This window comes from Terrapene carolina, unplaced genomic scaffold (genome assembly GCF_002925995.2).
Source record: "Terrapene carolina triunguis isolate 2854851 unplaced genomic scaffold, T_m_triunguis-2.0 Scaffold88, whole genome shotgun sequence".
NCBI classification, from domain to species: domain Eukaryota; kingdom Metazoa; phylum Chordata; order Testudines; family Emydidae; genus Terrapene; species Terrapene triunguis.
In genome coordinates this window covers 1,449,889-1,476,500 of record NW_020664439.1, presented here as the reverse complement: position 1 = coordinate 1,476,500, position 26,612 = coordinate 1,449,889, and the positions used below count along the sequence as shown (strand labels likewise).

The following is a 26,612-nucleotide window of genomic DNA, read 5'->3' as shown; positions in this document are numbered from 1 at the left end:
TTAATTATTTTTAATGTAAAGTTTAATGGTATAATACACACAAAATAGATGTCTGATGTGCAAAAAGTTGTATTTTTGAGGAAAACCAAGAGCCTGATTAATAATCAAGGTGGTGAGGGATGGAGATAGGAAAGCAAAATAAAATAGAATGGGAGGGGAAACATGGGTGGAAATACAGTGGGATCGGGGGGGTGAAGAGTTTGCTTTTGCATCATGTCTTGGGGCCTGAAACTCTAGTTATGTCCCTCTGAAACTGCCGTGCAGGTAGTCATTTTTACTGAACTTTCCAGGCTTGGGGAAACCCTTTCTTCATGAGCAACACAAGTGTGATCCTTGATGCTGTTACAGGGAATGAAGTCAAAGATGAGATCCTTGCTCAACTCATCTCTCACACCTAGCAGCAGTATAGGATTGTGCCTGTGATAGTCTGGCTCAGACTGTCTCCATAGCTCAGGTGGGGAGTGGGAAACTGACTAGCTTATGTCAAGTAACACTGCTGCTTCTGCTGGCTGTTGGGAAGACACTGTACACGGGAACGGCAGAACTGGAGCAGTCGCCTATAGACTTGTCCTGACAGAATTAAAGTTTACTGTTCAGTAGCAACAGTTCACATCAGGGTGAGGCAAGTTTTCAGGTTGATTTGAGAATTGTTTTCTAGAATGAGGATACCACTAGAAAGCAGAGGTCAGCCTAGGCTGCATGAATCTCAGAATGCAAGGTCAGATTCTGATCTCACATTAGTTCTATGCCAGAGTAACTGTTACTACTGATTTATACCAATGTAACTGAGAAAGAGGATCAGGTCTCAAGTGTATGACCCCAACACTATCTAGAAAAGACTAACGCAAGGATATAATTTTATTTGGCAATTGAACTGTTTCTGGGCGCAATTTTAAAATTTGTTTTTCTTCCAGGATTTTACTGTATTTGGAGGGAGTTTGTCTGGTGCTCACGCCCAAAAGATCTGCAAGGTAAACATTTTAGAGGAGAAAAGAGCAAGTTGCCAATGCCTCTCTGGCAATATGTTGTGCTACTGCCTTGAGTAACCAGATCTGAGAATGGCTTGGACCAGGGTGGATAAAAATCAAAGTTTAAAAAAAAAATAAAATGAAAAAAAAGACCGTTTTTTTTTTTATTTAAATCGGATTTTTTGATAGGTTTTTTCCTCAAAGAATTTTATCTAAAGATAGTTTTAATTAAGATACATAATAGCTCAAAGATATCTCATCATGGAATAGGGAGATATAAATTCTAATTCTATTGTATGAGACAATATATTCAGGTAATGTTTAAGAAAAGTTTTGTAAATGAGTTCCAATAGTTCATGGATTAGGTACCCAATCTTATGGGGTTCCACAGGCTTCTGTATAGATTATTTAGGTTAATCTTTCTATCTACCCAATGGGACTCAATGCTCAGTCTAGAAGATACCATCAGAGATGCTTAGTTCTCAAACTGTGGATTTGTGTCTTCAGAGGTAACATGCTTGTTAACAGCAAAAATGTTTTTAAATAAATAAATATATAGAGGTGAGAAATAACAGACCTCAACTCTATTGTCCCTCTGCAAATTTGTGTACACAGAGTCAATCCCTTACCTCTCTCTAAAAGTGCAAAGTTTCAAAAAGTTCAATGAATAGAAGGTTGTTGGGGGCAGAATAGATCTGGACAAGGAGAAGAAGTCTGGAGATAAATGTGAGAAGCGAGGGACATATGCCTGTTTTGTTAAAATATTATATGTTTGCTGTTGAAGAAAAAAATCCAGAATACATAACGTTGTTTTAGTTAAATAAAACAATTTAAATGTCTATCTGGTGATGTTCTCCTCCTAATACAGCATGGCAAGAAAATCCTCCAAATATTAATGATTGAATTGAATTGGAGATAGTTCACCTCCCAATGACTTCATAAATATCTGCTTCAATTACCTTTGGTAAATGAAATAACCAAACAATCATTCATTTTCTAATATAGCTGTAAAACTAATCTGAAAAGTTTTCAAAATAAATCACTGTTTAAAAATGTATAGTGTGTATCTTCTAAAAATGAAACCTCAATCTATTTCTCAGTTGTAAAGAATATGTATTAAGGTTATAACAACCAACAAGAATGCACTTTTATGTAGAAAACCATGATTAAATTGAATCTTCCTTACTAATGATTTAAATCATGGTTTAAATCAATTTCATTGAAATCAAATCCACCCTGGCTTGGACTCTGCTTTATGTTGTTAGCAAGTTGAAAGTTGCTGTCACTGCTTTGGGAATCAACTGGCCCAGAAGAATACATCACTGCTCTTATTCAGCCCTTGCCATCTTCTATTTTTGTACATTATTTCTTTTCCTGGTCAGTTCCTAATATAGTTAAAATTTATTATTCACTTCTCCCTTGTGCGTGTTTACAACATGGGGTCTAATTACATGATCGTGCCATATTTATTGCATAGGCTGGGCAGTGAACACTGCAAGGCAGTGTGTACATAGAAGATGAGGCAGGGGGCTCTTGCATTCAGCCCGGGTTGGATGATGCACTGTGAGGCAGGGGACTCTCACGGAACACTGAGGATAAAAATATTGAACCACTGACTCACTGAATGTGAACCATTTAATTTGCATACAGAACGAGACCAAAGGTTGTAACTGATCATGTAATTGAATACTATGATAATCCATACACCAAAGGGCAGAGTTAAGGTTACACAAGCGACTTTAATTGTGGCATTCCCTGACTTTTGGGCAGTTCCCTTTGTAACTTCATAATTTTTGTGTGGAATATGTAGTAATTTTATTTTGTTGGAGGTTTTGGTGGGGCAAATGCACAATAGTAAGTTTAATTTACCTGTGGCGATTTTCAGCTTGAGCTGGGCTGGTAGTGATTGTTCATCTTGTCTAATCAGCAGTTTGCGTGTTTATCTTCAGATCATGGATCAGGCTGTCATGGTTGGGGCTCCTGTAATTGGGTTGAATGACTCTGGAGGAGCCCGTATCCAGGAAGGAGTAGAGTCTTTGGCTGGCTATGCTGATATCTTCTTGGTAAGTGGCCTATTAGATGAGATCTACTGATGAAAAACACTATATAAGATTTGTTGTTATTATTATACAATGGATTTTTAAATTAGAAGAGAGGAAGGGACAATTTACTAAATATAATAAAATACCTTCTGAGTCACATTAAGATTCCCATGTATATGCTGGAATGTAGGTCAGAAAAGCAGAACTTTCTTTAAATGAGACTTACTCCTGGATCTCTGCTCCCTCGTATCATACAGGTGGAGCTAGCCTAGCTGTTAAGGCTTTGTTCCCTAGCTTGGCAGTGCATTACACTCCCTAATTATCATTGTGCACATCCTCACCTCTGACCTGGAATCTAGTCAGTTTCTTCTTGTTCATAGTTATTGAATACAAATGTGGCAAGGAGCATCTTATAGCAGACACTCTTTCAAGTGCCTCTGTAAACGGTAAAAGCAAAGAGATGCAGGAAGAGACATTCTACAATATATTAGAACCAAGAGGAAGACCAAGGTCAGGGTATGCACCTTACTCAATGGGGGGGGGGGGGGAGGGAAACAATAACAGAAAATGTGAAAATGGCAGAAGTGCTAAATGACTTTTTTGTTTCAGTTTTTACCAAAAAGATTAGGAGTGATTTGACGTCTAACAAAGTGAATGCCAGCGAAAATGAGGTAGGATCAGAGGCTAAAATAGGGAAAGAACAAGTTAAAAATTACATAGACAAGTTAGATGTCTTCAAGTCACCAGGACCTGATGAAATACATCCTAGAATACTCAAGGAGCTGACTGAGATGATATTTAAGCCATTAGCAATTATCTAATTATCTTTGAAAAATCATAGAAGACGGGAGAGATTCCAGAGGACTGGAAAAGGCCAAATATAGTACCAATCTATAACGAGGGGAATAAGGACAACCCGGGAAATTAGAGACCAGTCAGCTTAACTTCAGTACTCAAAAAGATAATGGAGCAAATAATCAAGCAATCAATTTGCAGACACCTAGAAGATGAGGTGATAATTAACAGTCGGCATGGATTTGTCAAGAACAAATCATATCAAACCAACCTAATAGCTTTCTTTGACAGGGTAACAAGCCTTTGTGGATTGGGTGAAGCAGTAGATGTTGTATATCTTGACTTTAGTAAGGCTTCTGATGCTGTCTCGCATGACCCTCTCATAAATAAACTAGGAAAATACTACCTAGATGGAGCTACTATAAGGTGGGTGCATAACTGATTGGAAAACGGTTCTCAGAGAGTATCATCAGTTGTTCACAGTCAAGCTGGAAGGGCATATCAAGTGGGGTCCCACAGGTATCAGTCCTGTGTCCGATTTTGTTCATCTAAATCTTCATCAGTGATTTAGATAATGGCATGGAGAGTACACTTATAAAGTTTGCAGACGATACCAAGCTAGGAGGGGTTGCAAGTGCTTTGGCGGATAGGATTAAAATTCAAAATGAACTGGACAAACTGGAGAAATGGTCTGAAGTAAATAGGATGAAATTCAGTAAGGACAAATGCAAAGTGCTCCACTTAGGAAGGAACAATCAGTTGCACACATACAAAATGGGAAATGACTGCATAGGAAGAAGTACTGCAGAAAAGGATCTGGGTGTCATAGTGGATCACAAGCTAAATATGAGTCAACAGTATAACACTGTCGCAAAATAAAAAAAGCAAACATCATTCTGGGATGTATCAGCAGGAGTGTTGCAAGAAAGACACAAGAAGTAATTCTTCTTCTCTACTCAGTGCTACTTACGCCTCAACTGGAGTATTGTGTCCAGTTCTGAGCGTCACATTTCAGGAAAGATGTGGACAAATTGGATTCAGTCCAGAGGAGAACAAAAATGATTAAAGGTCTAGAAAACATGACCTATGAGGGAAGATTAAAAAAATTGAGTTTATTTAGTCTGGAAAAGAGAAGACTGAGAGGGGACATAACAGTTTTCAAGTACATAAAAGGTTGTTACACAGAGGAGGGAAAATAATTGTTCTTCTTAACCTCTGAGGATAGGACAAGAAGCATTGGGCTTAAATTGCAGCAAGGGAGCTTTAGGTTGGACATTAGGAAAAACTTCCTAACTGTCAGGGTGGTTAAGCACCTGAATAAATTGCCTACAGAGATTGTGGAATCTCCATCATTGGAGGTTTTTAAGGGCAGGCTAGACAAACGGCTGTCACAAATGTTCTAGATAATACTTAGTACTGCCATGAGTGCAAGGGACTGGACTAGATGACCTTTCAAGGTCCCTTCCAGTTCTACAATTCTATAAGAGGAGTTTGAAGTAAATATGATGCAAGTACTGCCCACATCTGAAAATACCTGACAAGTTCAAATGAGAAACACAAAATGCAGCTTGGGAGAGTACCTCTTTATATTCAGTGGTATCACTCAATAACAGACCTAAAAGCGGCAATTCTTCCACAAAAAAGCTTCAAAAACAGACTCCAACGTGAAACTGCAGACCTGGAATTAATTTGCAAACTGGATACCATCAGATTAGGGCTGAATAAAGACTGGGAGTGGTTGAGTCATTACAAAACCTAAACCTAATTTCCCCAATACTAATTTCCCCCTACTGTTACTCGCACCTTCTTGCAGGGGGCTGGACTCGACCTTTCAGGGTCCCTTCCAGTTCTATGAGATAGGTATATCTCCATATTTTTTTGTCAACTGTCTGAAATGGGCCTCTCTTATTACCACTTCAAAAGTTATTTTTCCTCCCTTGGTATCCTGCTGTTAATTAATTGTCTCGTTAGACTGACCTTACACTTGGTAAGGCAACTCCCATCCTTTCATGTATTTATATTTGCTGTATTTTTCCACTCCATGCATCTGATGAAGTGGGTTCTAGCCCACAAAAGCTTATGCCCAAATAAATTTGTTAGTCTCTAAGGTGCCTCAAGGACTCCTCATTGTTTTTAGTGGTATCTGAGTTGAACATGAAACCATTGAATGTACCACCACTATAGAAATGAAATTGCTATGTACCATCGAACCAGATATCATTGAACATAAAATTACTATCAAGATGAAATTACTGCATACAATGGGATTCTGTAGAAAGAACAGCTTGTCATAACACAATTCAACATGAGATTGCAAATACTAATCGTAATCCACAGTGCCCATCTGAGTATTGAAAAGTATAAGAGCAGCTCATGATATGTCCTATACTGGATAGGCATGAATGCTGCCATCAACAATAAGTTATCAATTATCCATGATCAGTACAGGAATTTGAATGTAACTAAAACCACTGAGATTCCTGATTGCCCTGGGTCCAGAGTTGGTGCACATCTCTATTTCTAAGACCATAAGAATTGCCATTGGTGGGAAAGGCTCTGCCAACTCCCCACTGCTGTAGGCCTTCTCCTCCAGGGGGAATGACTCTGATATCTCCCCTCCGCTGGAGCATTTCCCCACCACAGGGAAAGACTTGCCGCAAGGGAAATGTTCTGGATAGGGAGAGGCAGCGGGAAAAGGCTCTGGCAGTGGGGAACTGCTGAAGCCTTTCCCTTCTGCCTCCCCCCCTGCCAGAGCTCTTCACTGACACACGGTAGTGTGGATGCAGCCTTCTTTTCACTGCAGCATATAGCCACAAATACCCTACACTATGCTGATAGTGGTGTGTTGTGTAGATGTAGCCTTAGAGTGGCAGGATTCAGTGTGTCCTCTTTTTGTTTTATTTTTCCTCCTTTTTTCTGTTACCTGCAGCTACAACCTGGGTCACCCACATACATACGTTGCTTTCCACTGTCTACTGCCACCATACCCCACCCAGTATAACCCACTCATCCAGCCCTTCAATAGACTTACTATAGGATAGGAGCCACGCTTTGAAAGGCCTCATACAGTGTCTCAGAGCTGGGCCTCCTCCTGCAGACCTCGTATGCCCATTCGATTTTAGGCTTTTAGTGCTCATGCAAATAATGAGAAATGTGGAAACCCAAAGGGTTTCTGCTGAAAGTGTTTCAGCAGAGCCCAGCTAATGCCCCATACCAATATGAAAATATTGCTGATGCTTTTTGAGGAGGTGACAAGTTTTGGCTTATGTGGTGGAGGGATTGATGCCAGTATGGTGGTGGTGTAGGGAGAGGTTGTCAGTGGGGGAAGGTTACTAGTGACTAAAACAGCTGGTCCTATAATGAGGGGTTTAGCTTTGTCCAGAATACAGGTGTGTGGATCCTGCATGCCAAGGAGACAGAATTAAAAGAGAGGATGGCACAGAAAACTCTTTAGCTATTCCTCACATCCAGAAAGGCTGTCTGCATCTCCCTTGTCATTTCTTTATTGTAAAATTTAGTGTATTTGAGAAAATATATGTTCTTCTCCTGCCTGTCATTGGGTATTCTTGTGGAATCTTTCTAAATCTTATGACTTCCTTTTTCCTTCCCTTTGACATGTGACTATTAGAAGCTTTTTCAGGGATTTATGAATCAGGAGATTTTTATTATAATTGGTTGCTTCTTTTCTCTTGCAGAGAAATGTTCTGTGCTCAGGAGTAGTCCCACAGATCTCCCTCATCATGGGTCCCTGTGCTGGTGGAGCAGTCTACTCGCCTGCTTTAACAGATTTCACATTCATGGTGAAGGTAAGTGTGACCCTAAGAACCCCTCAATGCCAACTGGCAAAGGGTTCACTGTTCTGTAACAGCAACTTCTAACAAGCCTGACAAATTCACTACACCTAGCACACTGCTTTCATAGTATTTGTCCATAAAGACTGTCAAGTGAGGTTTTTAATAAAAGTCACAATTACACAGGTCATTAATAGCATTGTGAAATGTATGTACAAATACTGTGTAAGAAGGGATGTGTGTGTTTGAAAAAAAATATAAAATATGTTCCTCAGTGTCTGAATCAAGGCAGAGTTGACCAACAGGTTTCTGCCAGACAAAGGATATATTCACCTGTCTGCCCTGGTTCACATGTAAATTAAGCATTGTAAGCCAACACAATGGAAGCCCCGTTTGCATACAAAGTCATCATGAGGATGTGAAGTCACTATGCAGTCAGCACACCAGTGAATAAACCACAAAGGTCATCTTGACTCAGGGGACAAACAATGACGTTGGGAGGGAAAGGCAAAAAGACACCCATTTATCCTGCACCTGAGAAAGTAATCAGTTTGATTACAATCATGAAAATGGGATCCCAACCAGCCTTAGTTGGAAACACTGCAAGCAAGTTTTGGGTGAGATTCATAGATTCTAAGGCCAAAGGGACCATTGTGATCACCTAGTCGGGACCTCGTGTATAGAACAGGCCATAGAACTTCCCCAAAATAATTCCTAGAGCAGATCTTTTAGATAAACATCCAATTTTCATTTAAAAATTGTTAGCGATGGAGAATCCACCATGACCCTTGGTAAATTGTTACCATGATTAATTACTGTCAACTTTAAAAATATACTTCTTGTTTCCGATCTGAATTTCTCTAGCTTCAACTTCCAGTCATTGGATCGTGTTAGACCTTTCTCTGCTAGACTGAAGAGCCCATCATGAAATATTTATTCTTCATGTAGATATAGACTGTAATCAAGTCACCCCTTCACCTTCTCTTTGTTAAGCTAAATAGATTGACCTCCTTGAGTCCACCATTAGAAGGCAGGTTTTCTAATCCTTTAATCATTCTCATGGGTCTTCTCTGAAGCTTCTCCAATTTATCAATATCCTTCTTGAATTGTGGACACCTGAATTGGACACAGTATTCCAGCAGTGAACCAGTCCAAATACAGAGATAAAATAATCTCTCTAGTCCTATTCAAGTTTTCCCTGTTTATGTATCCCAGGGCCTTATTAGGTGTTTAGTCACAGCATCACACTGGGAGCTCATGTTCAGCTGATTATCCACCAGGACCTCCAAATCTGTTTGAGTCACTTCTTCCCAGGATAGCATCCCCCATCCTGTAAGTGTGGCCTGTAGTCTTTGTTCCTAAATATATACAGTAGAACCTCAGAGTCACAAACTGAACCAGTCAACCACACACCTCATTTGGAACCGGAAGCGCACAATCAGGCAGCAATAGAGACCAAAAAAAAAAAAAAAAAATACAGTACTGTGTTAAATGAAAACTACTAAAAAAAAATAAAAGGATTAAATTAAAAAAAATATATTTGACAAGGAAATGAAACTATTCCTGCACTTACTTGATTTAAAATAAGATGGTTAAAAGCAGCATTTTTCTTCTGAATAGTAAAGTTTCAATGCTGTATTAAGTCAATATTCAGTTGTAAACTTTTGAAAGAATAACCATAACGTTTTGTTCAGAGTTATGAACATTTCAGAGTACGAACAGCCTCCATTCCCGAGGTGCTCGTAACTCTGAGGTTCTACTGTACATTTACATTTAGCTGTAATAAAATACATATTGTTTGCTTGCGCCCAGTTTACCAAGCGATCCAGATCAAACTCTGTCAGTGACCTGTCCTCTTCATTATTTACCACTCCCCCAATTTCTCTCTCACCTGTAAACTTTATCAGTGAATGATATTTTCTTCCAGTTCATTGATTTAAAATGTTAAATAGTGTAGTGCCAAGGACCAATCCTTGTGGGACCCCATTGAAAATATACCCCAGCTTGATGACAGTTCCCCATTTACAATTAAATTTTGAGACCTGTCGTTAATCAGTTTATGATCATTTTAATGTGTACCATGTTCACTTTTTAATCAAAATGCCATGCAGTACCTAGTCAAATGCCTTGCACAAAGCTAAGTATATTACGTCAATGCTGTTATCTTTATCAACCAAACATGTAACTTCATAAAAAAAGATGTCAAGTTAGTTTGACAGGATCTGTTTTCCATAAGCCCCGTTGATTTGCATTAATTACATTACCCTTCTTTGGTTCATCATTCATCAAGATGAGACTGCTTTTGGACAGATGGTTAGCATGTTAAAATTTAGTCTCTAAAAAGCATGTATTGATTTTGTTTTATATGTCATCCTTCTGCTTCCAGTATCCTTACGATCTCATAAATCGTAGCCTTTTGTGACAAACTTAGATTTATAGTGAAAACAAATATATCTCAGAGCTGTGATGTTATATGGGAGCTGATTGTCAGTGAATCAAACAACGTGGCGTGTATACTGTCCCCTATGAATAGCAAACCTGGTATTTTTGTGAGTAGCCACTGATGGGCTGGATATCACAGGGGAATGTTTCAAAGGAGCTCAGGGACTGGGATGCACCTACAGTTAACCTGCAAAGAAAAGTGAGGGCTAGCATTGCCCTGAGGACATTGCTTGGGTGGCTAGCAGGCTGTTGTCAGGCAGCTGACACCCAGTTAAGCACCATCAAGTCTCACGTTGGAGGCAGAGGGGTAACAAAGTTAATCAAGGTCTTGGGCACCCCGAAAGAGCACCGCAATGGGAATGCAGCATCTGTTGATAACATGGAGCAATCTCATCTAGATTTAGAATCATGGATGTGCTTTCATCTTTGGAACCTGTAGGAACTAGAATCCCTTACAGAAACTTCATATAAGAGCTGCTAGCAATGGCCTTATGCCATATTTTAAATAAAGAACACTTGAATATTTTCCCCAAAAAGCAGTTTTATGCTTATTTTTTGCATTGGAAATATACTATCTTCCTTGAGTCTGTTGGATGTAGATTGAGAGCTTTCGCAGCCCTTAAATAAAGGGGTTGGGATGCTGAATCTTAAACAAAGAAAGTTTTTTCTCTCAAATTGTTGCTTTTCCCCCTAAAATAGCTATATAATTCAGAGGTTTAAACAGTCTAAATAACAATAATTTCCCCTCTCAATCAGTTGTACCAATTCTTCTAAGGGAAACCAGTCCTGAGTATTTTTACATAAAAAAAACAAGAAGAAGGAACTTTAAAGAACTTACAAGTTTCCATCATATACAGTAACTCCTCACTTAACATTGTCCCGGTTAACGTTGTTTCGTTGTTACATTGCTGATCTATTACACTGCTCTACAGCCAAAATGCTTCTGAAATAAATGTAGTCAAACTTTACTAATTCTGGGACACTGAGAACGAAAATGATGCTTAAAATTGTTGATTGGCTCTAGTTTTCAAGATATGCTATTGGGTCAGTATATACGACCCTTGACTTGGGAATGGCGGAGGATAAGTGAGTTATAAAGGGAAGGGATCTCAATTTAAACCAGAAATGACTAAAATACATCTTTGACTGGATCTATGAATAAATCTATGACTGGGTTTGGACAGTACTTGCTTTTTAGGCAAAACAATGAATGATGCAATCTGAAGCTGGTATTGCGTCATACATGATATGAATTGCATCATGGTTATTCCTAGAAGTCATGGATGATGCAATCATAACGAAGCTTACATCACTCTGCTGAACAAATTGCCCTATATCAGCTCTAGAAATCATAGTGTCATGCTCTCTTATTTGTCAGTGTTTGAATTTGCAAAGGGACACATTTCTGTTTAGCCAAAGTGAGCAGAGATGCCTCGTACTTGTGTGAACAGTGCAGATAACTTCTGCTGTTTGTGGTGAAGTGACTTTTGCATCACAAAAGCGCAGTATAACCACTATGGTTAAGAAAGCCTATCACCTTTCTTTTGGCTGCAAAATTGGAGATCAGGACAAGAGGTGGGCCCCACACATATGCTGCAACACTTGTGCAACAAATCTTCGCCAGTGGTTGAACAGGAAAAGGAAATCTATGCCTTTTGCAGTGCGAATGATTTGGAGAGAGCCAACAGATCATACCAGCAATTGTTACTTCTGCATGGTGCCTCCAGTTGGGAAAGGTGTGTCAAAGAAGAAAAAGTGGACTGTGCATTATCCAAACATTCCATCAGCTATACGCCCAGTACCCCACGGAGAAGGACTGCCGGTTCCTGATGCACCAGAATCATTCTCACTTGAGTCAGACTAGGAAAAGGATGAAACTTCTGGTCCTGAACCATCAATGTCAGAGGACCCACATTTTCTCCCATCCTCCTTCTCTGAACCACACCTCATAACACAAGGTGAACTGAATGACCTTGTCAGGGATTTGGAACTACCCAAGAGTAAGGCAAAGCTGTTGGGCTCCAGACTACAGCAGTGGAATCTCCTGGCAGGTGATGTTAGGGTTTCCATGTTCCGTGACCGTCAAAAGGATCTTGTCCCATTCTTCTTCATGGAAGGTGATCTTGTAGCCTGCAACAACATCGATGGTGTGATGGCAGCCCTCAACATCGTTCACGATCCAGATGAGTGGAGACTGTTCATTGATTCATCGAAGACGAGTCTTAAAGCTGTTTTACTGCATAATGGCAATGTTTTGCCATCAATTCCAGTTGGTCATGCAGTCCATATGAAGGAAACCTAGGACAACATGAAACAACTTTTGAGGTGCATAAACTATGACTAACATCAGTGGCAGCTTTGTGGCGATTTGAAGGTTGTTGCTCTCTTGCTTGGTCTGCAGACTGGATACACAAAGTACTGCTGTTTTCTCTGCGAATGGGATAGTCGTGCAAGAAATTCCCACTACATCAAGAAAGATTGGCCACTCCGACAGTCATTGGAGCCTGGGAGGAAAAGTGTTCAGCATCCACCACTTGTTGACTCAAGGAAGATTTTGTTACCACCCTTACACATCAAGCTGGGTCTGATGAAGAACTTTGTCAAGGCCATTGACAAAACACAAGCAGCTTTCAAGTACCTCCGTGGAAAATTTCCAAGGTTAAGTGAAGCTAAGATAAAGGAAGGTGTCTTTGTTGGTCCTCAGATTCGTGAACTTCTTTGAGATGATGCATTTGACCATGCACTGCGTGGCAAGGAAAAGACGGCATGGAAAGCCTTCCAGTTAGTGGCAATAAATTTTCTCGGAAACAGCAAGGCAGACAACTACAGGTTGTTGGTGGAAAACCTCCTCAAGGCATATAAAAGCCTTGGTTGCAACATGTCACTAAAGATACATTTTTTGCACTCTCATCTAGATTTTTTTCCACCGAACTGCGGAGCAGTGAGCGACGAGCACGGCGAGCGATTTCACCAGGACATTGAAACAATGGAGAAACGCTATCAGGGCAAATGGAGCCCATCAATGCTTGCAGACTATTGCTGGACAGTGACAAGAGATGCTCCATTTAATGAATACAAGAGACAAGCCAAGAAGCGCCGAGTAGACACTGAATAGGACTAAACTATGTACATAATAGTTTTTTGCCTTTTGTTTCATAATAAATTTTATTTATATAACCCTTTTGCTGATTTTTAAAGTGTTACATAAACAGGACAGGTGAAATATTATCATGTAAAGCAACCATAAACACATGAAAAGACCTAGGTTTAAAATTTATGATTAAAACTCTACTATCTACACAATATACATAGACATAAAATGTAAAAACTTAAATATCTTAGAAACAGTAGCCAATCAGTGGTTTTAATTGTCATATTTGAATTCAGCACATCAAAATACATAATAAATAGCACATTTTATCTCTGAAGCAGACGACTTCTCAAAAATTGTAGACCAGTGTTAGAGAACATGCTCGATTAAAGTTGTGCAATATTCCTTATAACGTCATTTGGCTGCCTGCTTTGTCCACTGCTTGCAGGATTCTCTGGAAGAGCAGCCCGTCCTCGTGGGGGCTTGGAACCAGGGTGGGCCAGCAGCCCCCCTAAGTTCCCTGTAAGTAGGTGTGCAGGCAGTTCAGGTGTCCCTCCTCCCACTGCCTCGCTTTTCCCCTCCTCTGCCCTGGAGCTGCTCCCGGGAGCCTCCTGCTTGCTGTGCGGGTGGAAAGGGGAAAGAGGGGTGCTGATGTCAGGGTGTCCCTCTCCCCCTGCTCCTGTACCCCATCTCCACAGAGGAGGGGAGGGGGGACATGACAGGGCTCAGGAGGGAGGGAGCTTGCTGGAAGCTGCTGCTGTGTCTGAAGTAACTTGCTGATCTACTTAAAAGGGCAGCATACTTAAAGGGGAAATGCTCATCTCTCTCACACACACACATACACGGTGTGTGTCTCTGTCTCACACACACACACACACACACACACACACACACCCAGTCTCCCCCAGCGTGGAAAGTCGGCAGCTGTGCATGCGCCATCCGGAGGAGGGGAGGGAGTGGCGCACTCCAGCGGGAAAGCATGGGTTCATCAACGTTCAGTTTCCTCAGGAAAGTGTTTGCAGCCACTGCTGTGTGTGTATTGTGTTTTCTCCCTCCTGCCTCAGTCCATGCTGCCTTGTAGAGTGTGAGGCTACATTAACAACAACGTGTTAACCCTAGTTCATCATTTAGCAGCATGGCATTCCCTGGGAAATATCCCACCCTCTTCCACCCTCTGACTCCACCACCTCAACCAAGCTTCACAATCATCATTGCTGTGTACAGTATTAACTTGTTTGTTTAAAATTGTTTAAAACTTATACTGAATATGTATATTATGTCTTTTGTCTGGTGAAAATTTTTTCCCTGGAACCTAACCCCCCATTTACATTAATTCTTATGGGGAAATTGGATTCGCTTAACATCATTTCACTTAAAGTAGCATTTTTCAGGAACATAACTACAACATTAAATGAGGAGTTACTGTATTACAAAAAGGCAAAAAAAGGCACAAACCTCATATGACTCGATGGCACTGAAATCAGACCTGCCTTTGAGGGTAATCACGGCCTCCCAGTTGGATTTTGAAGATCTGATCCATCTCCTTGTTTCAGGGGCTGCTTGATATGGAATCTTCTCAGGCTGGTGGCAACTCACTGACTGAAACAAGGCCAGGGAAGAGGCAACTATTTGGGTGGGGTCTGCTGGGGCTGGGTTGCAGGAGGTGGGGAAGGAGAGAGATGATCTCCCAAGCTTTCCTCAGTGTTTCCAGAAGCAGAATTTTAGCCCTGTAAAGGGCTGCACACAGACACTTGTTATGGGAGTTGGTTACATCTAAGATCACTAGTAACTGAAAGATATTAAAGAAAAAATGTACCATATATACTTGATCATAAGCCGGTTAGTTTATAAGCCAACCCCCTCAAGATGGATAAGTAAAAATGGAAAATTTTTATAACCCGTTCATAAGCCGACCCTATAATTCAGGGGTCAGCAAACTTTGGCTCCCATGCCATCAGGATAAGCCACTGGTGGGCCAAGATGGTTTGTTTACTTTGAGCGTCCGCAGGCACAGAGGTAAACCTAAGTAAACAAAGTGTCCCTGCACGCCAGCTGCTTACCCTGACGAGCTGGGACAGCAACTGGTGGGGAAATTTTTTGGGGGGGAGAAGCTGGGAGTCGGGAGTAACCCCTATGACCACCCTCCACATGACCCTAGCCCAGGACCCCCACAGTCTCCCCATCCCATCCCTTCCCACCTTATCTGGGGAGGGCCAGGGCCATGTCCCTTCCGTTGGTGTGCTTTGTGCATTTGACTATACAAGAGACATATTGAAGCTGGCTATACACATACACAGAATTAGGCAGTTTTCCTAGTTTAAACTTTTGTGTGGCTTGCACAGAAAAAGCAGGTATTTTACTGTTCCAAAATCTAGCCTATTACTGACAAGGTTTTATTTTGCTTAGTTTGGGATATAAAATAATGGCACTGTTGATGCAATTGTGTGTAAACCAGAATGAACTTTTGTCCCAAATTATTTTTCTGCTTAAGTCGAGAAAGAAATTGTGTAGACAGGTCAATAAATCAAAAATAAAAGATGTGGGGAAATGCCAAAACTTTAGAGACACTGAAGTGCCTTTGGATTAGGGTTGGGTTTTGTTTTTCACTTAAAGCCAGGGATTCAGTCTCAGGCTTCATTCTCTGTCTTTAATGAAGAATGCAGAGGACCCTATCCAAATTAACAACACACAATCTGTGGGAAATTACTACATTTTCTGGTGATTTTCAACTAAATATGTTGCTTAATTAATTTTGACTCTTTTTTAAAAAAAAAAAAGGGGGGGGGTCCTTGAAGAAATTTCTTCTGTGTTTCACCTTTTTTCATATCCCTTTAGGGAAAGTGTGAGAGAGGAAGAAAATCACCTATATTTTTTTTTTATCAGTGAAGTGCTGTTGCAGCTTGGAACTCACACTTCACAGTCTACTTTTTCAGGACACATCCTATCTGTTCATCACTGGCCCTGATGTAGTCAAGTCAGTTACCAATGAAGATGTTACCCAGGAACAGCTTGGGGGAGCAAAGACACACACGGCAGTATCAGGTGAGAGCTGATTATTTTACTTAGTTACCGTATGATCCAGTTTTCCAAACTGAATGAATCAGCAGTAGATGTTAGAACTACTTTTTCTCACTAGGGGCCTCCATGTGAAATTCTTCACTAAAGGTTATGGGGTTTGGGGCATTGGATTTTGGGCACTGAATAGCAGTAGTTATTTTTGCACTTTGTAGTATATCCATGGAATAACAACTACTAGACGTGCATTGAAGGTTTTAAGCAAGAATAATATGATCCTTTCACATATGAGGGGGAGTTCATATATATTTTCAAGTCTTTTAAGTCATTTTAACTCAAGATTATAGAGTGTTTTACTGCATTATGGTAGCAAACCTGTGGCTGAATTTGCCATCCCTTTCCAGCATTCCTTTTTTCATTCTCTTCTAATGCTTCTCTTCCTCTTTTGGAACAAAGTTACCTATGCGACTTCTTGTCTTGGAGATGACTTTAAAAATCTGACTAGTGTGAGTTGTATGGCTGTGAAAGTTTACTTTTTTTGTCGAAAGAAAGAAAATGTTGCCATAGTTATAGTTGAAGCTAGTTCTTCATTTTAAGCTTAATTTTGTCCTCCTTTCTAGCTTTGAGAAAACTGAATTAAACCCATGTGAAAATGTCTGTGTGAGACGATGCTAGAGTAGGTATTTTAGGGGAAGCTAAGGGGATGTTGGACAAAGTGATTTTTGGAGGTGTGGTTATTAATATTTTAATAAAATTATCCATTCTTAGAAATTGTCAAGTCTCAGAACTCTTTTTCTGGCTCATCATATCTCAGAAAAGACTTGGCATAGCTCCAAAACTGTCTTATTCTTTTGGCCTCTATGAGGACTGGTGTCTTTAGCTAATTTAGTGGAGTTGGTTTGGTCAATCATTTACTTATTAGAAGTTAAGTCTATGTGAACACACTGCATCCCTGAATGGGCCCAGACAGGCCTCATGGCCTTGTAGACTTCATAAGGCCCAGATCAGAGTAGGCTGTCCATTTGCAGAAGAAGAGGAATGTTAAGCATAGGAAGGAGGGAATGTGGTATGCATGGAATATGAGGAAAGGGGTATGTAGGGGTGCCTATGGGAATCACTGCAGACCTTTCAGAATCTATCTACTTAACCATTTCTACTGCATCCATCACTGTAGTATCTAGGCATTAAATACACCAATGAAGAGTAAGGAGCAATATCAATTGCTCTCTGGGAACGGACCACTTTCTCCACACCTCATTAGTCTTTCCCATGAGTAGGAATATGCAGAGGACACTTGAAGACGAAATAAAGGTTACATACCTATAACTGGAGTTCAAGATGAACTCTACATATTCATACTTCCCCACCTACCTTTCCCCACTTCCTCAGAGTCCTGCTTACCAAAGGACCTGGAATTAAAGAAGGGAAGGAACTGCAAGGGATGGAGCACTCATGCCCTTTTATACCCTTGCTGTGCAATGTTCTGTATTCACTATGAGGAGGTCCGAGGAAAGTGCACGAGTGCAACAGTGGGCACTGCTAGCAAGAGTTCTACCATTCAAGCTGTACTGGTCAAAGCCTGGCATGAGTGTTTATGCAGAGTCCATCTCAAAGAACTATGGTTACAGGTGAGTAATCTTCATTTGGGTCTACTACAACATCCTAGTATCCAACCACAATGAGCTGCAAAAATTAGTAAAGCTATTTTTTAAAATATAAAAATAAGGAGAGCTATCCAGAGCTGTCAAGGAAGGAAGATTGACATATTTAGATGCTTCTTAGGCTAGGTCTACACTACAGCGGGGGGTCAACCTAAGATACGCAACTTTAGCTACGTGAATAGCGTAGCTGAAGTTGCGTATTTTAGGTCGACTTACCTGGCTGTGAGGACGGGGGCAAGTCGACCGCTGCCGCGCCGCCGTCGACTCCGCTGCCGCCTCTTGCCGCGGTGGATTTCCGGAGTCGACGGCAGAGCGATCAGGGATCGATTTTATCGCGTCTTCACTAGACGCGATAAGTCGATCCCCAATAGATTGATTGCTACCCGCCGATCCGGCGGGTAGTGAAGACGTGCCCTTAGACACTTCAACCGTAATGGAGTTGAAAACTTGATGGCTCTGCTGGCTTCAAAAATCTTGATACGGTTGATGGCTTTATTGACGTGTTAAACAATCCAAATGGAGCCCTTGTAAAGTAGTATTTTTTTGGCTTTTTTCTCCAGGGGTCGCACACAGAGCCTTTGAGAATGATGTAGATGCTTTGCTCAATCTCAGGGAGTTCTTTAATTACCTACCTCTCAGTAACCGTGATCCAGCCCCTGTTCGCAAATGCCATGATCCTAGGTAAGTGAGGGGCTTGTACATGATATCTCATGTTGTTGTCAGTTTAATGTCATGTATTTTTCTGACAGTGTGAATACAAGGAAATGAGCATCTTGCAGCTAGATTTCTGATTTTTGCCTTCTTCACTGATTAATTCCCTCTTCCAACATGTATGTGTGCACATGTTTTGTTAGCTCTTTGTTTAGGAAGTGTTTAGCAGTTTTATAAATCATTGTCCCATAGCTACCAGAAATACAGTATTAACAATTACAAAAATGAACTTACCAGTCACTGTTTAGAGATTCATCCTGTGTTCCTGTGAGGCAGGAATAAGTTATAGGACAAACCTCCTTACCCAGAAACAATATCTCCAGGATGATGTATTTTCTTAAACAGGAAGACATTTCTGCCTTTTCCGATATTAGCAAACCAAGAGAGTCTATGATACTGATTTAATATTCTGAGAAATTTGTCAAATGTTATGTTTGTAGTCTTTTGCTATGTATGAACTCAATGAGTAAATTTTCCATATCAGTAGCATCCATGTGGGTTTTTTTTTAAACAATTACTCTAATGTCGGGCAATTTATTTTTTTCTGTGAGAGGCTACCAATAATCTTGCAGCTACTAAGACATGAGAGATTAATTCTCTATTTCCTTGACTGGGATCCATTTCCACTAGCAAGCCTCAGAAGGATTAGTACAGGATGCCCAAATAAATTTGTTAGTCTCTAAGGTGCCACAAGGACTCCTTGTTGTTTTCACAGGATCTCTGTGTAATAAATGTTCAATAGTTTGTATATGAGGTTATGAACTGCATCTCAGTGCTCTAATAATTTGACATGTCCAACATATATGCATAAAATAACCTTTTTTCACCACAAATTTCTCCAATGTTTCTCACCATCCATATTTTTTAATACTTGCTATTCAGTGGGTACTTACACCAACATCTTAAATGAATTTTCTCATATAGTGTTATGAATCAAGAGCGCTGGTCTTTTCCCCCCAAATCTAAGCCCGTTTCTCTGAGGTAATATGTCTGCCTAAATCCTTGTCCTGTTATATCGTATATATTGATATTTTCTTGCCAGAAAAATTGTCAGTAAATACTGATGTGAATTATGAGTTATAGTTGTTTCCTGTTAGTCCAGAAGCTGTTGAAATTAGTTTCCTCTATAAATGAGTTTATTTACAGTGCTGAGAAATATAGGGTTTTATTCTATCCTCATTGAAGTCAATAACAAAGCTCCAATTGACTAGCTTTGATCAGGGCCATAATACCTAAGTTGAAAGTACTCGTCCCATGGGAAAGCAGGCCAATAAAAATTGGTGGTGTTTTCTAAAGGAGTTAGAAGACTCTCTTCAGTAAACAATCGGTCAGCCATGAATATTCCATTTCTCTTCCACTCTGAATAACTCTAGTTCATTGTTTGTGTTAAAGTCTGGACTATAGGCAAAACCCAAAGGGAGGCTGTCACTGCCTCTTGGTGTGGTCATTTGAGGAGTCTCAGCTGATCTTCACTGAACTTCCTTAGTTTATCCTCAATCAGGTCCATTACTGGACCCTCAACCTAGTTAAGTCTTTCAGCCCTTCAATTGTAGGGCTAGCAGTCTCCCTTACTCTCCTGGCTGTTTTCTTGGTGCAGGGCTGTTTTCTTTGTTATCCTTGGCCTTTCTGCCTCCCTTTCCTTCTCTGTACTCTCCCCTTTATAGCAGGTCTTGTTTACTCTGTTGGTTGCAGCTGTAGGTGCCTGCCTCCATGATTGGGAGTTCTGGCAGCTGCGTGGGGGATGTGATCAAGCTGCTTGCTTGTAAACAGGAAGAACTGTCCTCCCCCTCTGTCTACGCTCAGTATGAGGTTTATAGACCCCATTACACAGGCCCTTGCCAAGGGGTGCCTACAGATTTCTGGAGGTGTAATTTTATTAATCCTTGATAACCTAAAAATATTACTGAAATTTTCTTGTTCAATAAAAACTAATATTTGCCTGGATTAGAGTGCCTCAACCAACCAACAACTGCCTACAGTTGGCTGGTTTGATAGTACCATATTATATTTGGAGCAGCTAGTCCATTCTGCGTAGTGGGTCTGTGTAAAGTAGCTGCACCCATTCTCAGCCTTCTCTTACTTGTATAATTCTAACAGCATCCTCTGGATAACTGCTGGAGTTTTATGATTTGAAGAAGGCTTTGAAACAAGACTAGTATCCTGGGCTAAACGTTCATTTTATTGAGGGCTATTCTCTCTCAACAAGAGACTGTGGTATTCCTCCAGCACTCCAGAGCTGTGTGTATTTCCTGTGATGGTTTGATGTTTCCATTGTACAGATCCTCTAGGTTACTTGAGATTGGATTCCCAAGTATCTTGCAGAATTTTTTAGCCATTTATACCCAAACATTTTCTGGACAGTTGATATCTCTGAGTGTGTTAAATGTATATCTTCTTCTTTTATTTTTAGCATGATTTAATTAAAATCAGTTGCTTTCTTCAAATTAAGGATTTCTTTAGATAATGATTTTAGGGAAACATTTGAGTAAAATATTATAACCGCCACATGACAAACTATTTTACTGTGTATTCCTGCCAGTTTTATTCCATTAATAAATGTCTTCTCCCTTGTGCAAAAGACTTTGTGGCCAGTGGAGAAAGCAAAGGAGAGAAGTCCCCCGTCCCAGCTCCCCCATATAACTCAGACAGGAAAGACATCAGCCCATGGATTTGCATCACTGCTTTAGGGCTGATATTAAGAGCAGTAATTTTATTTCTTTTAATGTAGACAGGTTGACTAGAGCTTTGTATGGTTACAGTCGCCAGGTTAAAACTAAGGAATTATTTTTTTTCTCTGTATTTGGAAGGCTTGTCTGAAGATGCCAGCATCCAGATAGAGTCTTGTCAAGCAGTCCCCAGTGGGAGGAGTTAAAGGTGTATGTCTTCTGTATGGAAATTAATCTGGTTTTGTGAATACTCATGTCATTTTTAATTACTTTGCATTTTGTCTGAAGTAATCGCTTGGTTCCTGAGCTGGACACAGTTGTCCCAATGGAGTCTACTAAAGCCTATGATATGGTCGACATTGTACATTCGGTAAGCCTTCTGTTCTAAAAAAAAGTATTTATGTGACAAATTATTAAATGGCTCAAAATGCTGGACGCAAACTAGCAGAATGCCACAGGAGACCTACTTACAGTTAACTCTGTCTTCACAATAGCCATTCAGATAATTCTTTCTCCATGCATTGATCATAAACCCAGAGGTAACAAAAATTGCAAAAATAAAGAATCTAATGTATGAAAGGAATTTTAGATTTGGGATTTGTCTTTAGGACTCATTTTCCTCTTTCAAATGTCCATCCATCACATAGATGGAAGACAGTATTGTTCATGTTTCTTTTCTTAAAAAGTGGATAAGACAGTCCCCAGATAAAAAACTGGAAAATTGTACACCTTAGTGCCCTTATCTTTTTATTTCTCTTAAGTGTTTAAATAATGTTGTGTGTTTTACTGTTTTCCTTAATTTAAAGGGAAACAAATTTTGGTGATTCCAATCTATTAGTAGAAACTTGAATTAAAAGAATGTTATTAAGTTTCCAAAGTCAAGCACTCAGAAGTTTGGAAATACCAGAATTAAAGTTGCATGGAATGAGGCACAGGTGTCCTGTGGAAAAAAATAGTATGTGATATCATAATGCAGATGTAGCATTAAGGATACTTGAGCAATATTCATACTGGGGATTTGTAACTTTTTTAGTGCTTTATTTTGCAGTCTTAATGTTAACATATTTTTCACGTTTTTTAACAAAAAATAAATATCATGCGATTATTACAATTTCCCCTGCAGGTCATCATCAGGGTTTGAATTTTACACCTCCAGATTCATGGCACAGAGCTCTACCACTTGAGTTAAATGTTAGGTGTCATATGCTGTTATCCTCTGTGGACCAGCCACAAGGGGATAGTGTGCAACACACTGAAGCAGTGGGTTACATATACAAGAATAGCTCAACTGTACTGGGAACGTGCCCTGGCACTTAGATTTTTCAGTTTTTCTGAGAGGCAGTGTAGAAAAAGAGGTGTGAATTAGCTCTTCCATATTAGGATATAGTCTCAGGTTTGACAGAAGTGACTGTCCAATCTCCATCGAGCCTGTAAAATAGGTGGTGACACTGATATTTGCTTGCCTGCTAAAGTAGAGTGTATGTGCATGGACTTATTAATATTGGTCTGTAGAAAAGCTGAAATCACAGAAATCATGGTCTAATGGCTCCCAGCGTTTTCCTCTAACCAAATGGTATTCTGATGGGGAAAAGCACGAGTAACAGGATGCAGTTCAGCTCTGAGGAGCTGCTTCAGAATACTGCCAGAGGCTCAGTGGGGTCTGGGAGCATGTTCAGTGTGGGTGGAATGTTCTGAATATGAAGGTGCAAACCTCGTCACATTCTGCGGTGAGAGCTAAAAACTTGGCCACATGTGGGTGAATTGTCATGGGGTAAGCAACGGGCTTATCCTCCTGCCAAAATTCAAGCACCTGCTTCAAAAGAGAGGATGGGATTTTCACAAGTGCCTATGTGAGTTAGAGAGAAAAGTCCAACTAACTTTCAATAGGACTTGTGCTCCTAGGCCAGGTGCTGTTGAAAATCCCACCCTGAGGCGCAGAGCTGTTTAAAATATGGTCAAATATTTTTGCATCATTACAACTGTCTGTCCTTTACCATGTACTCAGAAATAGCTGAACTGCTTTCACTCAAACTTAACAAAACATTCTGAAACAGAGACCAAGCATGGAAAACTGCAGCCTGAATGATTGGTAGGCAAAGTTATTGTAAGCAGCTGAAAACAGGGGTTCATGATAAAGTGTTAGGAACCCATAATATGGGTATCACTACTATAATTATGCACACTTATGAACATGTGAACTTTGCTTTGCATCTCTGTGGGCGTCACTTTACAGAACACACACTGAGAAGCCCATCCCTACGAATAAGGACTGGTATGAGGAATTTAGCCCTGACCTGTGAGGCGGTGGGGCACAGAAAGTAATTTGGCTATGAGGGAGGTTTGAAGAATCTTCCTTGCCTGTCCCTATAGGTGGTAAAAGCAGAGCATGGCTGAGAATTGCTTTTCAGGGAGACAGCCCTGCCTTGTTTCTCTTACTGTCTCAGTTAGATAGGTGCCATTGACATAGTATAAAAACAAGGAGTCTTTGTGGCACCTTAGAGACTAACAAATTTATATGGGCATAAGCTTTCATGGGCTAAAACCCACTTCATCAGATGCGTGGAGTGGAAAATACAGTAGACAGGTATTATACACAGTACATGAAAAGACGGGAGTTGCCTTGCCAAGTGGGGGGTCAGTGATCTCTGTTTGACATGCAAACCAGGAGTTTGTCTGTACCAGTGTAAAGTTGTGGGGCAGATCCTCAGCTGGTGTTAATTGTCATGGCTCAACTGAAATGAATGGAATGGAATTACACTAACTGAGGGTCTTTGAAAACTAGAAAAGTGCCCTTATTACAAAGGAATCCTTTAAAAGATTTGCTTTTGTGTCATGCTGAAGGAGCACTCTCATAGAATATATTCAAAAGTAAATGCAGCATCAAAAACATATTGACGTATGCATTTGTAAAGGAGAGAGAGATTCATTTTTAAAACCTTCTAATTCCCAAGCAGTGTTTTTTCTTTCCCTGTAACATTGATATTGTTGTAACTCCCAGCATCTAGCCCTGAGGATTCTGTCTAAATCTCATTCTTGCAGATCGTTGACGAGAGGGAATTCTTTGAAATCATGCCCTCCTATGCTCGGAACATCTTTGTTGGATTTGCAAGGATGAATGGAAGAACTGTTGGAATACTGGGTAATCAACCCAAAGTGGCATCAGGTAGGAGCTAGCTGCCTGGTGCTGGTGTTTTGTAAGCTGCCTGCTAATTGTGTTTTGTTTATTACACACATTGTGAAGACATATGTCACCATAGTAACTAGGTTTACTTTGAGTGTCTAAAAGTTGGGTCTATGATTCGCTTTCCCCTAGAAGTTTAATAGTGGAATAGGTTCTGTGGTGGAATTGCATTTTATGTCACATATTAATGATCTGGAAAAGCGGGGTAAACAGTGACAAAATTTGCAGATTATGAGCCTAAATAATTTTGTGTCAAGAAAATGAAAAACTTCAGTGGGATTAAGCAAAACTAGTTAGATGGGCAGCATAGCATGATCGCAGATAAAATTCCATGTTGACCAGTGTAAGATTATTTATATTGTCTGAAATAAAAACTATTCTCAACTGCTACCACTCAGAAAAGACAACATGCATCTTACTGGTCAGCTCAGTGAAAACCTCTGCTCAGTGTGCAGCTAAGGATGCATAATAAATGAGAGAGGATACTACTGAAAGAATTCTAAATCCATACTATAAATCCGTGGTACCTCATCACATGGAATATGCTGTTTGGGCTTCCTAGCCAAACAGACACAGCTAGGTTTGCCAACCCTCCCGCTTTCGCCGGGAGTCTCCTGGAGGCTACTTCAGCCAAACCAGGAGATTTTGGGCGCTAAAAGTCTGGCAGCACAGTGGAGCTAAGGCAGGATCCCTACCTGTCTTGGCTCCAGGCCGCTCCCGGAAGCAGTCGGCATGTCCCTGCGGCCCTGGGGGAGGGGGGAGGGGGTCTCCATGTGCTGCCCCCACCCCAAGCACCGACTCTGGAGCTCCCATTGGCCAGGAACTGTGGCCAGTGGGAGCTGCAGGGGCGGTGCCTATGGGCAACGGTGCGCAGAGACCCCCTGGCCCCCCATCTTAGAAGCTGCTGCCAGAGGGATGTGCCGGTCGCTTTCAGGAGCCGCCTAAGGTAAGCGCTGCACACCTCACCCCTCCTGCACCCCTGCCCTAGACCAGAGCCCGCATCCAAACTCCACCCCTCTCCCCCTCCCACACCCAAACTCCCTCCCAGAACCCACACTCCCTCCTCCACCCCAGCCCAGAGCCCACACTCGCTCCTGGATTCAACCCCCTGCCCCAGCCTAGTGAAAGTGAGTGAGGGTGGGGAAGAGCAAGCAAAGGAGGCAGGGGGATGCAGTGAGTGAGGGGCGGGGCCTTGCTGAAGGAGCAGGACAGTGGCGTGGCCTCGGGAAGGGACAGGGCACGGGTCTTTGGGTGTGCGTGATTAGATAGTTGGCAACCCTAGACACAGCTGAAAGAGAGAGGATTCACAGGCAGCCAGCGAGAATGACTAGGAACCTAGAAAAACTGCCATCTGAAGAATGAATGAAAAGATTAGAACCATTTCGTTTGGCAAGATGGCGAATCTGAGGGACATGATAAAGTTATATCAAATAAACAGTATGGAGAGGGCAGTTCAGGCAGTTCTAGTCATCTTTTCTCACAGTAAACAAACAAGGAGGCATTCAGTGAAATCAATAGCCAGCAAATTGAAATCTGATAAATGTAGTGTTTTTTCACATAACACACAACTAGCCTGTGGAGCTTATTGCCATTATATCTATGTATAATTAATTGAGGTCAAGAGCTTAACAGACTTTAAACATTTTGTTTGATAATAAGCACATCTGGAGTTAACATAGTAAGGATTCTTTTTAAAAGATGAAAAAATGTGGAAAGGCTATAAACCCTGTGTTTCAGGGCATACAATAATCTGTAACTAACTGATGGGGATTAGCCCTTATTTCCCTTTCATATTTCTCTGACATCTCTCTAGTACTAGCCATAGGTTACTGTTACTGGATTATAGAATCATAGACTTTAAGGTCAGAAGGGACCATTATGATCATCTAGTCTGACTCCTGCACAACGCAGGCCACAGAATCTCACCCACCCACTCCTGTATCAAACCTGTGTCTGAGCCATTGAAGTCCTCAAATCATGGTTTAAAGACTTCAAGGTGCAGAGAATCTTCCAGCAAGTGACCTGTGCCCCACGCTGCAGAGGAAGGCGAAAACCCCCCAGGGCTTCTGCCAATCTGCCCTGGAGGAAAATTCCTTCCCGACCCCAAATATGGCGATTAGCTAAACCCTGAGCATGTGGGCAAGACTCACTAGCCAGACACCCAGGAAAGAATTCTCTGTAGTAACTCAGATCCCATCCCATCACAAGCCATTGGGCATATTTACTGCTAGTAGTCAAAGACGAATTAA

The 26,612-nt window shown here is 40.9% G+C and overlaps 1 protein-coding gene across 1 annotated transcript in view; it reads left to right on the top strand.

Annotated features, from left to right (window-relative positions):
- The window catches only part of PCCB (propionyl-CoA carboxylase subunit beta), a 67,049-nt gene that overhangs the window by 17,693 nt on the left and 22,744 nt on the right, over positions 1 to 26,612 (top strand). The window contains 7 exon segments of the mRNA XM_026649888.1: positions 915 to 971; positions 2,918 to 3,031; positions 7,501 to 7,611; positions 16,063 to 16,171; positions 18,366 to 18,486; positions 21,471 to 21,552; positions 24,222 to 24,345. Coding sequence (XP_026505673.1) covers positions 915 to 971; positions 2,918 to 3,031; positions 7,501 to 7,611; positions 16,063 to 16,171; positions 18,366 to 18,486; positions 21,471 to 21,552; positions 24,222 to 24,345 — 718 coding nt within the window.